This window comes from Poecilia latipinna, unplaced genomic scaffold (assembly GCF_001443285.1).
Source record: "Poecilia latipinna isolate Pla-1442-1.1 unplaced genomic scaffold, P_latipinna-1.0 Scaffold147, whole genome shotgun sequence".
Taxonomy (NCBI): Eukaryota; Metazoa; Chordata; class Actinopteri; order Cyprinodontiformes; family Poeciliidae; genus Poecilia; species Poecilia latipinna.
This window is the reverse complement of record NW_015112763.1, coordinates 301095-314840: the sequence shown is the minus strand read 5'-3', so window position 1 is coordinate 314840 and position 13746 is coordinate 301095. Positions and strand designations below refer to the sequence as shown.

At 39.1% G+C, this 13746-nt stretch overlaps 1 protein-coding gene across 1 annotated transcript; it reads right to left on the bottom strand.

Annotated features, from left to right (window-relative positions):
- Nucleotides 1-2856: 2856 nt before the first annotated feature.
- LOC106945519 (ras-related protein Rab-38) lies at nt 2857-12784 on the bottom strand. The gene is made up of 4 exons (XM_015029252.1): nt 12167-12784; nt 6075-6205; nt 5463-5612; nt 2857-4340 (listed from the first exon to the last, which is right to left on the bottom strand). The coding sequence occupies exons 1-4, from the start codon at nt 12357-12359 to the stop codon at nt 4131-4133; spliced, it is 684 nt and encodes a 227-aa protein (XP_014884738.1). The 5' UTR covers nt 12360-12784; the 3' UTR covers nt 2857-4130.
- Between the last annotated feature and the right edge of the window lie 962 nt (nt 12785-13746).

Here is a 13746-nt window from a genome sequence, read left to right as displayed (position 1 = left end):
AACACCGACTGCAATAGTTTCTTTCCCGAGACAATAGTAAAACGAAGTCTCCACGCTCCACGTGCAATTCAAACCAAATAAGTGTAATTACAGTGCTGGACAAGACAGACACTAAATCAATACGTGGTCTTTCGGTGAAAAAACAAAACAAAACAAGAATTTTAGTTGTGTTTTTAACTCACAGCAGAACACGTGAAGGCTCTGTCCTCTGAAGCCGTCATCCCTCCGACATGCAACGGGATTTCCATGACAAAGACGAAATGTACAGACCACGCTTTTCCTCCTGTGAGAAGAGAAGAAAACCCGCTCACCCGGAAGAGTCTCCAACCCACCAGCAGCTCTGACAATAATTATCTCCCTTCAGCTGATGGATTAGCGGTTGTCTCTGGTCTAGGACATCAGGCGAAAGCCTCCTTGCCGCTCTCCCGCCTTCGCTCTGCCTGCTACCGCCTCGCACTGATGTTGGTCAGTGTCGCTTCGCAGCAGGGGTGATGAAATGAATCGATAGCACATGGAATCAAAGAGGGATGTGCATGTGAAGTGAGAAGTGACTGCACATCTATACAGACACACACACACACACACACACACACACACACACACACACATAGACTATTAGAGATTTTTTTTAACCCTCCCCCTGGAGAAAACAGGGGAAGATGCAACGCAGAGCATATGGAGGCTGCTTCAAAAAGACAAGAATCATTATTATTCTGTATCCAAAACAATTCTTCAGGCAAGCAAGTTAAATCAGACACCGCGTGGCACCCTCTAGTGGCTTATAAGCGCAAATGCTTTGATGAATCGCAAACGCTTTGCATTAGTTACAGTACCTAATTATGTGCGTCTCTTCTCCTTAAATAACCAACATCCGCAACCATTACTGTAATGTTGTAGCATGATATGATGAGTCAGTTTTAGCAGATTTCTATGAGCTACAAACCTTGTAAATCTTGATGGAACGAAAATAATTTACAATTAACCTCTACGTTTTTTTTCCCCCCCAAATCAGATCAGTTTATTTTTGATAACTTTTCTTATACAAATAGAGCCTTTAGAGAGGAGCCTAGTCCCTCGAAAACAAAAAAAACATTTTATTGTCAAAGAATATTTCTGATGGGATTTTGTCAGTTAGGATGGAGTGAGCACTCTTACATTGCCTGAACATCCTCTATTACAGAAATATAGGTGACATTTAGGAAAGAAAATATGCTAAAAAGGTGGGTTTCTCTTCATCTACCAAAACAAAATATTTTTTTAGGAAAGGCTTTATGCTTCAGGATAGCAAAATAATTTGAGTTTTTTAAGTTAAAGAGCAATACAAAACTGAAGGACCAAAAGTCAACACATCACTTTCCCGCAAACTGCAACAATTAGTGGTAAGTCATCAACCAGACAATCACTGTGACTGCAAGTGTTTTTTTTTTTTTTTTGCAACAACAAAGTTCCTCAGATAAGACTATCAGTGGTTTTAACTAATTACATGTTTTCCGTGAATACTAAATATTTTGTGTTGTCTGTGGATCAGGTTCTTCAACAACCAATCTCTCTAAACGTTCCTCCTGCACGTTTACTTATGTTAGCTTCAGTTCTTTTTTCTCAGTGTCTGAGCCAAATGAATGAGTGCTTAGACATAAATATGAGGTCTTAGCTGGGTTTTGACAGGAGTTTAAGAAAATCAGTTCAATTTAGCCAATGAACCTGAACAGCAAATGAACTTTGGGGTCACTGTGAAACCCACAGACAATCAAATTAAAGTCTTTTTTTCAGCCTATTTCCAACCCTCATGGGCCCCATATGTACATTTTAGTTTGGGGGTGTCTTGAGAGTGATGTTTTGAAAACTATGTTTCTACATTGTTGAAAATATAAGCAACATGTCTTCTTATTTGTTTAACACAACCACAGCACAGTTAATCAATACAAGGTGTATTGATGACACGGTTGTTGAGAGAAATGGGAATGCTGGATTAGAGTTGATCAGATCAGAAGACAATGTTTAGCTTTTTTTTATTACAGCTCAAAGTTATTTTCTGATTTCACTTATTACAGCTGATGATTGTGTTTGGATGAATGCTGAAACATTTTGTAATCTTGAAATTGTCGACATAAAGCACTTTTAAATCCCTGGGGGATGGTACCGGTTTGCCATGTCTCCTGTTGGTATTTTTCTTCTAACAATTAAAGAGCTCCTTATCTTTTCAGTTTCCAATTACATATCAATTTAGAAATCCCATTTAGTCACGTGAATCAAATGTCTTTTGTATCTAACCTTCAATGAGTCAACAAATCTGGCAAAAACAACAACAAAAAAACGTTGATTTCATTTAAGGAAGACATTTACAGACTTATGACTCCGTACAACATAAATGGCATCTGACACAAAAGAACACTCTCCACAAAGGAAGCATTATTCTTCCACACTAATTAAAGAAATTATACTGCCTCTCAGCGCTTAGGTAGAGAAACAAAATGAAATGGAACCAATAAGAAAGAAAGACCTCAGACGCTGCTGCTTTTAATACTCACCCATTAGAGGACTGACTCCGAAGCTTTCAGCTGCTGACACACGCAGCAGGGTGTAAGAAATGAAAAGCTGGAGCTCACGGAAAATACAGAGAACTATCTGAGGTGCAAAATGACATTTAAAGGACAGGTTTCCCAGACGATGACATTTAACCTCGTGAAAAGTGGCGAAGAAGAGCTGAAAAGGGGGGCCTTTCATTAGCGCACAGGATACAAGTCGTCTTTACAGAGAAGGCCAAACATCCACACCTGAAAAAAGACCGACGTGTCCCGTTTGCTGAGCGTCACCTGGAGAGAAGGTGTCTGATAACGACAGAAAATGGAGAAGCTCTTTCATCTACAAAAACACTTTCTCCCCCCACACACACAACTTTATTTTGACAGGCTGTCACCAGACTGTGGTACACCACAAATACCCAGGAGTTACATATCAAACATGTCTGCCTTGGTGGAACAGAAGAAAGTAACAGGTTGTGATGCTGCTTCTGCAGTCTGTTAAATATAAACACATATAAACCTGAGCATTAAGTGTGTGAGCAACATTCAAGGATTGGAAAATATTCTAATGTTACATTTAGGAATTGGTCATTTTATTGCACGGATACGATTTGAGCCAGGAGTCTGCAACCGTTTTTGCCCTCAGTCCAACAAAATAAAACTTTAGAGTCACAAATGNGTAANCTTTTGTGAAAAGGCAACTTGAATATCTACTATGGGGAATTTGTGGTCATTTTTAAAGACATTTACAAAAAGAGGATTGATACTTTTTTATGGGATGCAAACAAACAAAAAAACACGTAATTTCCAAAGTAATGACCGAAAAAAGTAAATATTACTGATACTTGTATCATCCTTTTGTGGACTTTTAATGCAATGTTTATTCCAAACCTGCTGAAATCTGCATTTGTTATGTCTATATTTTAAAAAAGTTGCTGTTTCTACACTTTTGTAGCTAAATGAAGAGCCATTGTGGAAGGTTTCCTACTAGCATCACCATGTATTTAGGTCTCATTGGATCCGAAGACGTGTGTTGAGGGCGGTAGTTAATTTATGCATCATAAATAGAAAAGATTTTCTGTTGCAGGACAAAAACACTGTCATCATTAAAAAGGAAATGTGCTTTTCAGACAGAACAGGATAAAACATGACAGAGTTTAACTAATAATTAACTGATCTAAAATGTAAATAAATCACTCCAGAAATACATAGAACAATGAGCTTTCATAGACAAACATTTAGGACAATTAAAAAATGCTTTGTAAGAAAAGCCTTTAAGACAGAAGAGAGAAAAGTCTCACAACTGCTGATGTGCTTTTAACAATGGTCTGCCTCATTTTGTCTCAAAACTCTTTCCCAACACTGCAGCCACAAGAAAATGCTTTTGAAGTTACTGAAGTCAATCTTAAATTGGTCTTTAAAAACATACTATACCCTGTATGTTATATTAAAAAAAAAAAAAAAGACGAGACTTGGAGGAAAAGCAAAAATGTCAGAAAACTTCTCCAATAGAGTTTTCCAAAAAAACGCCAGATAGTTAGGGAAACTTCTAAATGTTAGAAAGGGGAAGACTTGAAGTCGTCGCTCCGTGGTATTAGTGGGTCTGCATCAGTCACTGGTTCTGGGTCTGGGCTTGGTGGAGGAGCACCCGGCGCAGCCATTGAGTTCCTTCTCCTTGGCGCTGTAGTCGAAACGAGGCAGAACGATGACTCTGCCGTCGGACTCGCTTCGGGTGGCGTCACTTAACGCTTTCTCCTCCTCCGCAGACATGATCGCTTTAACCAAACACGTCATGGCATTGTCGATGTTGGTGTCGTCCTGGAGACAGAGGTTAAAGGTCAAGAAAAGGATGATGAAAACAGAGGAGCCATACTCAGCGAAGAATAAGTATTTGTACCCCTACTTTATATTTTGGCTTTTGTGTTTTGTCAAATTTAAATATTCTAAGAAGGAAATTATTGTTTTCTTTATTAAATTCCTAGCTATAGAGAAGCTGAAACGTGACGTCATGTGCACAAGATCCAGAAAAAAGTTGCTCTCAGACGATGAGACAATATAGATTTTAGGTGTCAAGTTGTTGACATGATGAGCTAAATCTTAAATGTATGCTTATGTATTAAAAGGTGAGCAGTGTTTTGCTATTAATTATCAACACTATCACTACTTGAAAACAAGGTCCAAGTATATCACATTTCATCAGACAGTAAAAAGTTTTAATTAAAAAAAATAGCAAGGGAGAAGTCAAGCAGTTATGCTAGCTTGACTTTGACAACATTAGCATGTAGATGTGCTGCAGAATTTTGGCTCAGTTAAAAAAAATAAGGCCATCCACTCAACCAACGTATTTAAGAATCGCTCTGCTCCTTGGTTACATATCTAAATAGATTGGGAAGTAGTAAACCTGTTAGCTACAGAAATGTGCCACCAAATAATCAACAAAGGTGAGGCAACTCAATGCTGAGTTCATTTTTGAGACTCTTAGTTCTGCTTTGTGGTCAAAAACCAGCTAGTTTTAGTTGAAATGTAGTTTGCCTAATTTCCCTGTTTAGTGTCTACTGTTCTGTTTTTCAGAATCCGATAACAACCTCTTTAAAATCCAGCTGTGTGAATTTCAAATGATGCATAATGTGCTGCTATGTTATGTTTTCTAGCCAAGAGGAGATTGCTGATTTTGAATAATTTACTTTTTTTTTTTTTTTACTGTGAGCTTCTTATGCATGTAAAAGAAAGTTCCAAAAATGTTTTCAGCGTTAAGACAACACTTCAGTCACACAGGGAAGCTGAAGTAAGAGAGTGTTTTGGAAACTAATGCTTAAAAGTGGTTGGTTCAAACCAAAAGGCTATGAAATGAAGTGCTGTTAATGTAGAGTCCCTCTTCAGAGACACGAAGTAGAGTAAATATTATGTCAGTATGATCAGCAGAGGAAAATAACAGCCCACCTTAGCGGATGTTTCAAACCAGCCAACAAAGCCGTGGTCCTTGGAGAAGTTCTCCAGCTTTGGAAGTTTGGGACACAGACCAAGTTGACGTTGGTCACACTTGTTGGCTAGCAGAACGGCTGGAACGGGCTTACCATTGCTCAGAGTGACCTATCAGAACAGAGGAGACATGAAGTGAAAATGATAAAAAAAAAAAAAAAAAAAAAAAACCACACCGAGCCCTGGATCTTTAAAAGCTACCAATCAGTAAATGTAAGAGTCCACAAGGATCATGGATGTGATCCTGCTATCAAAAAGTCAGCAGCATTTAAAAAAATAATAATAATCTTGTTTCTGCTGCCCTCAAGTGGACAGGGTAAAATACTACAGGTTTAAGGCAGACAAGCTCTCAAATGTTTCTAACATCACAAAGAGATGCAGTTGTTTTAAAAATGGCAATTTAAGGTGAAAAATTACTTATAACTATAAAAATGTTTGACTTCCTGTGAAGGTTTTTTCTTGACAAACTGAGTTGAAGTGAACAGCAAAAAGATTTTTGCAATTTAAACTTATTTGGTCAGCTTCAGGAGCTCTTTCCTTCGGCTTTTTCCTTGGGTGGTTTGTAAAACGTACTTTTGTGTCCAGGTCTTGTTTCCACTTGAGGACAGCCTGAAACGTGGCCAACCTGGTCATGTCGAAGACAACAAGGGCCCCCAATGCTTCTCTGTAGTACACACGGGTCATATTCCCATAGCGTTCTTGTCCTGTCAGGGAGAGACAGGGTTGACAAAAATCAGGATCTGTTGGTGAAGATGTTCCACCAAACCAATGTCTGATATCAATGTAATCAAAATCTATTGGCCTTTTATTGAGCCTTTTTTTTTTTCCTCTTCTGCTATGGCTTTGTACATTGGTATAAAATTTGGACACTTGTTTCTGCTTTCCTTTAGTAGGGGCTCCTGCACTGACATTCAGCTCACCGGTCCTTGCCCTCCAAATTTAAAAGGTCAAGTTTTTATACATACATACATGCATACATGCATACATGCATGCATCCATTCATGCATGCATACATACATACATACATACATACATGCATGCATGCATGCATGCATGCATACATACATACATACATACATACATACATACATACATACATACATACATACATACATACATACATACATACATACATGTCTGTCAAATAATCAGTTTATGTATGTTTCACTCTCCCCTCCTCTTGAATATACAATTTTTCTCCAGAAGTGCATTATGGCTGCATAGTGGGTGCAGATGGCAGAACTGTTGCGTCGAGGCATGAAAGTCCTGTGTTTGAATTACTGGTACACTCTAAGGTCTGCATGGAGTTTGCATGTTATCCCCGTACATTGATGGCTCGTCAACCTGGCCAAGTTGTAAAGGTTCAGGTTAAAATGTCTTATAGAGTCACCAGTTCTTATTTTTGAAGGTTTTATTGCCTCCAATGGCCTTTACTGGAGAGTGGTCAAACAAGAAAGTAGGCTGTGAGAGAAGAGAATGACATGCGGCAAAGATCATTGGACAGATCGACAGCATCAAGAACCCCTGTTCAACCACAGCACCTATAAAGCTACGAGTTCTCACTGCAGTCTCCAGTCCGCCTTCTTAGCACTGGGAACGCCATCCCAGTCAGTGTGCCATTCTGCTGGTGTGATCCCAGTCCTCAATGGAAAACTGAAGATACGCATCAATCTTAACAGTCCTACAATGTCCAGAGTCTTCAGCATCTCGCTTCCCTACATCCTTACAGTTTCCAACAGGGTGCGTAATAAATACAATATATAGATCATCTCTGGCTTTTCAATGTCACCAATGAAAGTAAGACCATTGCAGGTTGTTTATTTAGAAACAAACTTGGTCCGTAACCCCAAAACAGAAGGTTAACAGAGGGGACATTTTTTCATTTAGCATCAAATCTCTTCACAACAAATGCCTGTTGTGGTGGTAGAGGGGAGGAGTTAAGAAGAAAATCTATCCTGAACCAGAATCCTGGAGAGTTTTGGTTAAGTGGCTCAACTTTCCATGTTGTGTTTCCTCTTGTAGATTTTTCTAACAAGACAAACAAAAGGAACGGTCTTCATACTTCACTGATGTGAAATGAGGTCAAAAGCTCATTGCTACTTCCCATTTCTTTTTCCTTGTTGTTAATTCATAACCAAATTCACAACATGAATGTCTGAGCTGTCAAACTGGTAACTAGAAACTTCTTAAGGCCAGCATTCATATAGTTAACACTCTAAGAGCCAAGGAAGTAGCTCTGTTATTGTATCTAGAGATAATGGGATGTTTTTTTTTTTTTTTTTGCTCTGTTCATGAACATCACTTTTGAATTACTGCCCCTTTTGGCTTTGGTGAAGCTATGTTTAAGTGTGGTTAAAGTTTTTTCTCTAGAACAGGAAGTTCTTCTACTGTTTTTCACACCACTGACTTATCATAAATACAAACAGTGAAAAAAACTGTCAGACCTACTTATAGAATGATGCATGCATCACTGTTAAATGCTACACACACCACACACACACACACGCATGCACACGCCACACATACACACACGCACACACACACACAATGCATAAATAAGTCTTTGTCCAAGTTACTAACTTCCTCCACATGATCTTAATACAGAGGTGAATCAGCAAAAGATACACATGCACACACACACCTACACACACACACACACACACACACACACACACACACACACACACTTGACAATTATACACACACACTTTACACATGACTAGACTGTGTCTGACAGCAGCTATACAGAGCTCCAGCTATACAGAGCTGCTGTCAGAAAACAGTTTTAACTGGTTTAAACTGTTTTCAGTCTTTGTGCTAAGCTAACATGCTAGCAGAAACAAAACCATCAATAATGTGAAGCATTAATCAGCAGTGTTCACTTCAGTGAGAACATTGAACAATGCTGTTTTATTTATTTATTTTTTTTTTTTTTTTACCTAAAAACTTCATCTTAGCACCTCAACCAGATAGCTGCTAAGTTCCTATGAGGGATGCACCAAAATGAAAATATGACACAGTATCGACATACGATGTTATGAGTTACTGTATATGAGTTATTGCTGTTATGGTCAATAACCCATATATACACATTTCTCTGTCCTTTTCACACAGAGAAAAAAAAATATTGCATTGCTGACATTAGCTGCCTTCCCATTGATCACATAAATACACAATTTGACATTTGGAATATAAATTTGCTTAATGGAAACAACGCAACTTTGAAAAAAACTTTTCAATAAAAACTTTTGGCGCTAAGATAAAGTGGTTTTTGTGACCGTATAGAAATTGGTTTATTTCTCTAAACTGCTATGGAAAGATGATTCTCATGATCAATAACCGGATGTTGCAACTGGAGCAAACGACAAAGAAGATGACGACAGGAAGTAGTTAGAGGATGGTGGCATGGTATGTTTTATAATGACTTACCGCGTAAACAAACTTATTCGCGTGATGCAACAATCAACTACTACAGAGCACACAGCTGCACTAGCTCGTCACTGCCGGTACAAAGTCTTCTTGTGTCACCTCAACTAAACATCTTCATGCAAACGAGAGCTCCTATCTGCTAGGACCTGACTCAGCAGCCAAGCCAACAGGATATGCATGTAGCTCAGTGAGAGCATGTTAATGAGTGAGGGAAGACCGTTGTGAGGACAGCAGTGACACAGTTCCCAACAGTGTAATTGGCTGCAGGAGGAGGAGGCATGCTGGATTCATTATCGGAACAGGGGAGGCTTTTAACGCCATGTACATTTGCAGAAATGGCGGCTCACCGCATGTTCGTAGTGCTAATGTGTCACATAATGTCTCATCACTGTTGGATGTGTCAGCAAGATTGAAACCAGGGTGAGAATACAGTTAGAGCAATATGATTACTAGGTGTTAAAGGTGGAGCACTGCATATTTTCTATGCACATAAGATCATTTAATCGCACAATCAAGCAACTATCTAATCTTTTGGTGTTATAAAAACACTGTATAACTCAAACATGACTTAAAAGAAACTTGACTTCACAACTTCATACCTTGAAATCGGTGTCCGTCTCTTTAAGAAGCTCCTGTTCTTTCCAACACTCTGCCTTCACCACGTCATCACAACAATGCTCCTCCATGATGTCATTTACAACCATTCGTAGGAGTGTTGGGCGATACTCTTGTTAAGGCAGATATATTGTGCTTTATATAACTTTAGATATATTGTGTCTTTAGTTGGACTCCGAAATTCTTTTATGTTTTTATTTAAAAAAAAAAGAAAAAAGAACTGGGTGTGCTGTGGTGGCGCAGGGGTTTAAGCACAACCCTTAGTCCTCGACGCAGGTTCGAGTCCTGGCCTTGGCGACCTTTGCTGCATGTCTTCCCCCTTCTCTCATTACCCACTTTCCTGTCAATTAACTATCAAATAAAGGCCACTAGAGCCAAAAAAATCTTAAAAAAAACAAACAAAACCTTAATATTAGAACTCATCAGATGCGTCAATGGACATTGCAATGAAAGAATCACCAGAGATATAAGGGACCACAGGATGATAAATGACATCTAGTTTAAGAAGATGGTTTCTGGAGGCAATCCTGTAGATTATATCATTGTAATCTGGAACTATCAGCCTCTCACTCCACATTTATTGAACAGGGTAAAGATAGCCACAATAAGTTCTGTTTAATGTTTTCAAAAGGTCATACAGGAGAAAATAATTATGTGAAAGAAAGCAGTATGGTCACATAATACCTAACCTGAAGTTTTTGGCTAACACACAATACACGCTGAAGCATAGGTACTTTTCTTTTTTTATTGATGGATAGAGCTAAATTCAGGGTAATCCAGGAATAAATCTGCATCAGATGCTGCAAAAGCCTTAATTTCAGCGGAAGATCACCTTCAAGAAAAACAAGGAGTGGGTTTAAATTTTTTGTGTCTGGGAGTACACCATGTACAGATTGCCAGATCATCGACTCAGGTGAAAACCGGTCCCTTGTATTACGCTTTGCACAATACATAATACCTCTGTAATTTAGAGCAGGTACAGAGGGCCTGCTCTCAGCTGTTGAGAAATGATTGCTTCATAGTGGCATGGACTCTGTTTACGTTTCAAATGTTGCTCATCGCTAACATCTGTCCGTGACGTATGTAATGCGCCAGTTCGACGCAATGAAGCTTACAGGAAATAGCTCCACTGCAAAGAGAGAAGTGCCGAGCACAATTCTAAGACAGGAAGAGGTTGTGAAGTTATCGTTCCTTCTGTTTGCTGATTGGCTCGGTAGAAAATCTATCAGAGGGAATCCAAGTCAATGGGAGAAAGCCCAGACTGAGCTGTAAGTGAGATTTGAATAGAGAGGAATTGCACAGGAAGGGAATGGTGCAGCAGGGACATACTGGATGAACAGCCATGCACACTCACACTGTTTTAGGCAATCTAAAACTAAGATTTTTTGTTTTTTGGGGAAAATAACTCTATGCAAAAAGACTGGTTGAGGTCTGAACACGGGTTCTTCAAGGCAACACTGCAAAAGACTTGCAGCTGTAATATTTTTCTGACACTTCACAAATATGTAAGTATTGGCCTAGAGACTAATTAATATAAATATGCATCTAGCCATTTGCCAAATTCCAAAATAATTACAGTGATTTTATGTGTTTTTCAGCATATCTGAGCAGAAACGTATAGAAGAGTAGAAGAATGGGGCAGTTGACCAGAAAATGTAATAACCTGCCATTCCATTAAACATAAAAAATTGCACAAATTTAAATTACCAAAATAAATGTGCTCAATGGAAACACATTTAAAACAACAAAAAACACATTCTTTTATAAAAAAAAGTTTTCATACCAGGATGAGGTGTTTTTTTCCAGCCATTTCGAAATACGTGTATTTAGCAAAACTGTAGTAGAAACACATTTTTAAACACACGAGTCACGTGATCAATACCCGGATGTTACTACTGGCGAAAACCACGAAGATGACGGCAGGAAGTGGTTGGAGGCTGATGGTTTTGTTGTTGTTGTTTTTTCAGACAATATTCAGCTTCTTCGGCCAGAACTCTCACAGAACCGCACGGTTTATAAAAAGTTGTGTGTCGAATATTTTGAATCCATAGCTCTTTTGTAAAATGGCTGACTAGTAGCCGCTCTCAAAGGGCTTTTGCTCCAAAGCCGATGCCTCCTTTGATGGATACGATTATATCCATGATTGAATCATGAATGTAATCATGTAGCTGTTAACATCCCTGTCATGACTTTTTAAATAACTTATGGAGTGAACAACCTTATGTAATTTTAATTTAATTTTTTATTTAACGGAAACACCGCAATTGCGAAATTATTAGCAGAATATTGAGTAAAAAAAAAATTGCACACACTTGTCCTGAAACAGTCTGTTCATGTTCCATCACGCTGCCTTATTTGACATATGGATCATATTGGTAAACAACTCGCAAAGTTTCAATATGCTCTTCTCTTAGTTTCCTCTCTCAAAGTCAAGAAAAACCACGATAGCAGATTATTTCCTGCTCATAAACAGTGTTTGCGGTATCCGTCCTGATAATGTCTGAACGTTACGTCAACACTATTGAGCGTTCAACGACCAGGAGGAGAAACCGCAGCTGTTCCTTCAGGCTTATCAGCCGTTATAATCAGGGTAAACTTTTTTTTTCTTTTTATATACTCACCAGCGATGTCCCACAGCTGCAGCCGCACCACCGTTTTGTGATCCCAGTTGAGCACTTTGAGGGCAAAGTCCACCCCGATGGTGGCCCGGTAGTGCTGGGAGAACACCTGGTGGACGTACCGCTTTATGATGGACGTCTTACCCACACCCAGGTCGCCGATGACCAACACCTTCAGCAGGCGCTCCTGCTGCATCGCGAGAGGGACGGGATGGGGTGATGAGTCCAATTAGAGATCCCGGCGCGAGACGATCTGAAGTCATGCATTCACTGATTATCCACTAATATTTGGGCTAGAGAAGCTCACCCACCCTTTAGATAAATGGAAATAAAGTATGAATATTTAAAGTTGCTATAGCGGCATTCTTGTTCCTGTAGACGCAGAAATAATTCGCAAAGGAACAATTTTTGAGTCTTCAGAGTTGTTGTTTTTGTCCCGTTCGGTTCCTTTAAAACGTCCCAAGAAGTTAAAAGACTTCAGCCTGACTCACGTAGCACAGTTCGCGCCTCTGAGACAAGAAACGACCAGGAGAGAGGAGTTGTTGTGCGTCGTCAGGCCTGCGGTCAGTGAACGCTGCGCCTGCAGCTCGGTCCGCCGTTCGGCTCCGCACAGAGGGGAGGACGCTGCGGTGACAGCCCCGGCTGTCAGCGCTCTGCGCGGGGACAGCCACGCCTCCCGCCCGCGCGCTCTCAGATACAGCTGCAGATATTTACATACACTTTACAAAAAGACATGTAACCATTTTTTTTTTTTATTGAATTTTTGAGTAAAAATCTGATCAAACATGTCCTGTTTTGGTCAGTTAGCGCTAAGAAAGTAATTTATATTTGTTAAATGTCCAAATGAGAAAACGAGAGAGAACTTTTCAAATATTTCTACTGACTTTCTAATAAATTGAGAGGGTTACACAAACACTTTGTATATCTCTAAGCAGTTTGGGACAATAAGAACATGGCTTTACAAAGTTCTAATAGGTTGAATAGTATTTAACTTTTATAATAATCATGTCTTTTACATATTTGTTAAAATTACCATGACTAGCTCTGTCATGTTAAATAATTTTGCTGGATGACAAATTGTCCCCGAAGTTATTGCGATAAACGATAATATTGTTGTTTTGAGACAATTTACATGTAATATTATGGTAATGGTGTAACAATAATGCAAGAACACGTTCTCAAAGATCAATAAACTTTAAATTCCAAGGAACATTTGACACTGTAATAAAGACATTTTATGTTTACAAAATAAATAATCAAAACAATGCAAACAAAAAAAATAAGTTAAAGGTGGGACACGTCAGGCCTTCCAGATGGGCAGCAAGTCTGCGCTTATCACAAAAACAGTTACAATGTGGCTAAAGGTCAAAGTTTTGGAGTGGCCATTGCAAAGTCCACATCTCAGGCTCAGAGAAATTTTTTGGGCAAAGTTTAAATAGGTTCCTAAAGCAAACTGGACCCAGTTACACCAGTTCTGTCAGGAGGAATGGGCCAAAATTCCAACAAACTATTGTGAGAAGCTTGTGGAAGGAAATCCAAAACTTGAGGCTGATGTTTCCGTCTATACATGTAGAGTTCGGAAG

Coding starts and splice junctions, on each gene's coding strand:
- LOC106945519 (XM_015029252.1), bottom strand. CDS start 12,359: ATGCAGCAGGAGCGCCTGCTGAAGGTGTTGGTCATCGGCGACCTGGGT. Junction 5,613..6,074: donor AACAAGACCTGGACACAAAA/GTACGTTTTACA, acceptor CTGTTCTGATAG/GTCACTCTGAGCAATGGTAA. Junction 4,341..5,462: donor GGTTTGAAACATCCGCTAAG/GTGGGCTGTTAT, acceptor CTCTGTCTCCAG/GACGACACCAACATCGACAA.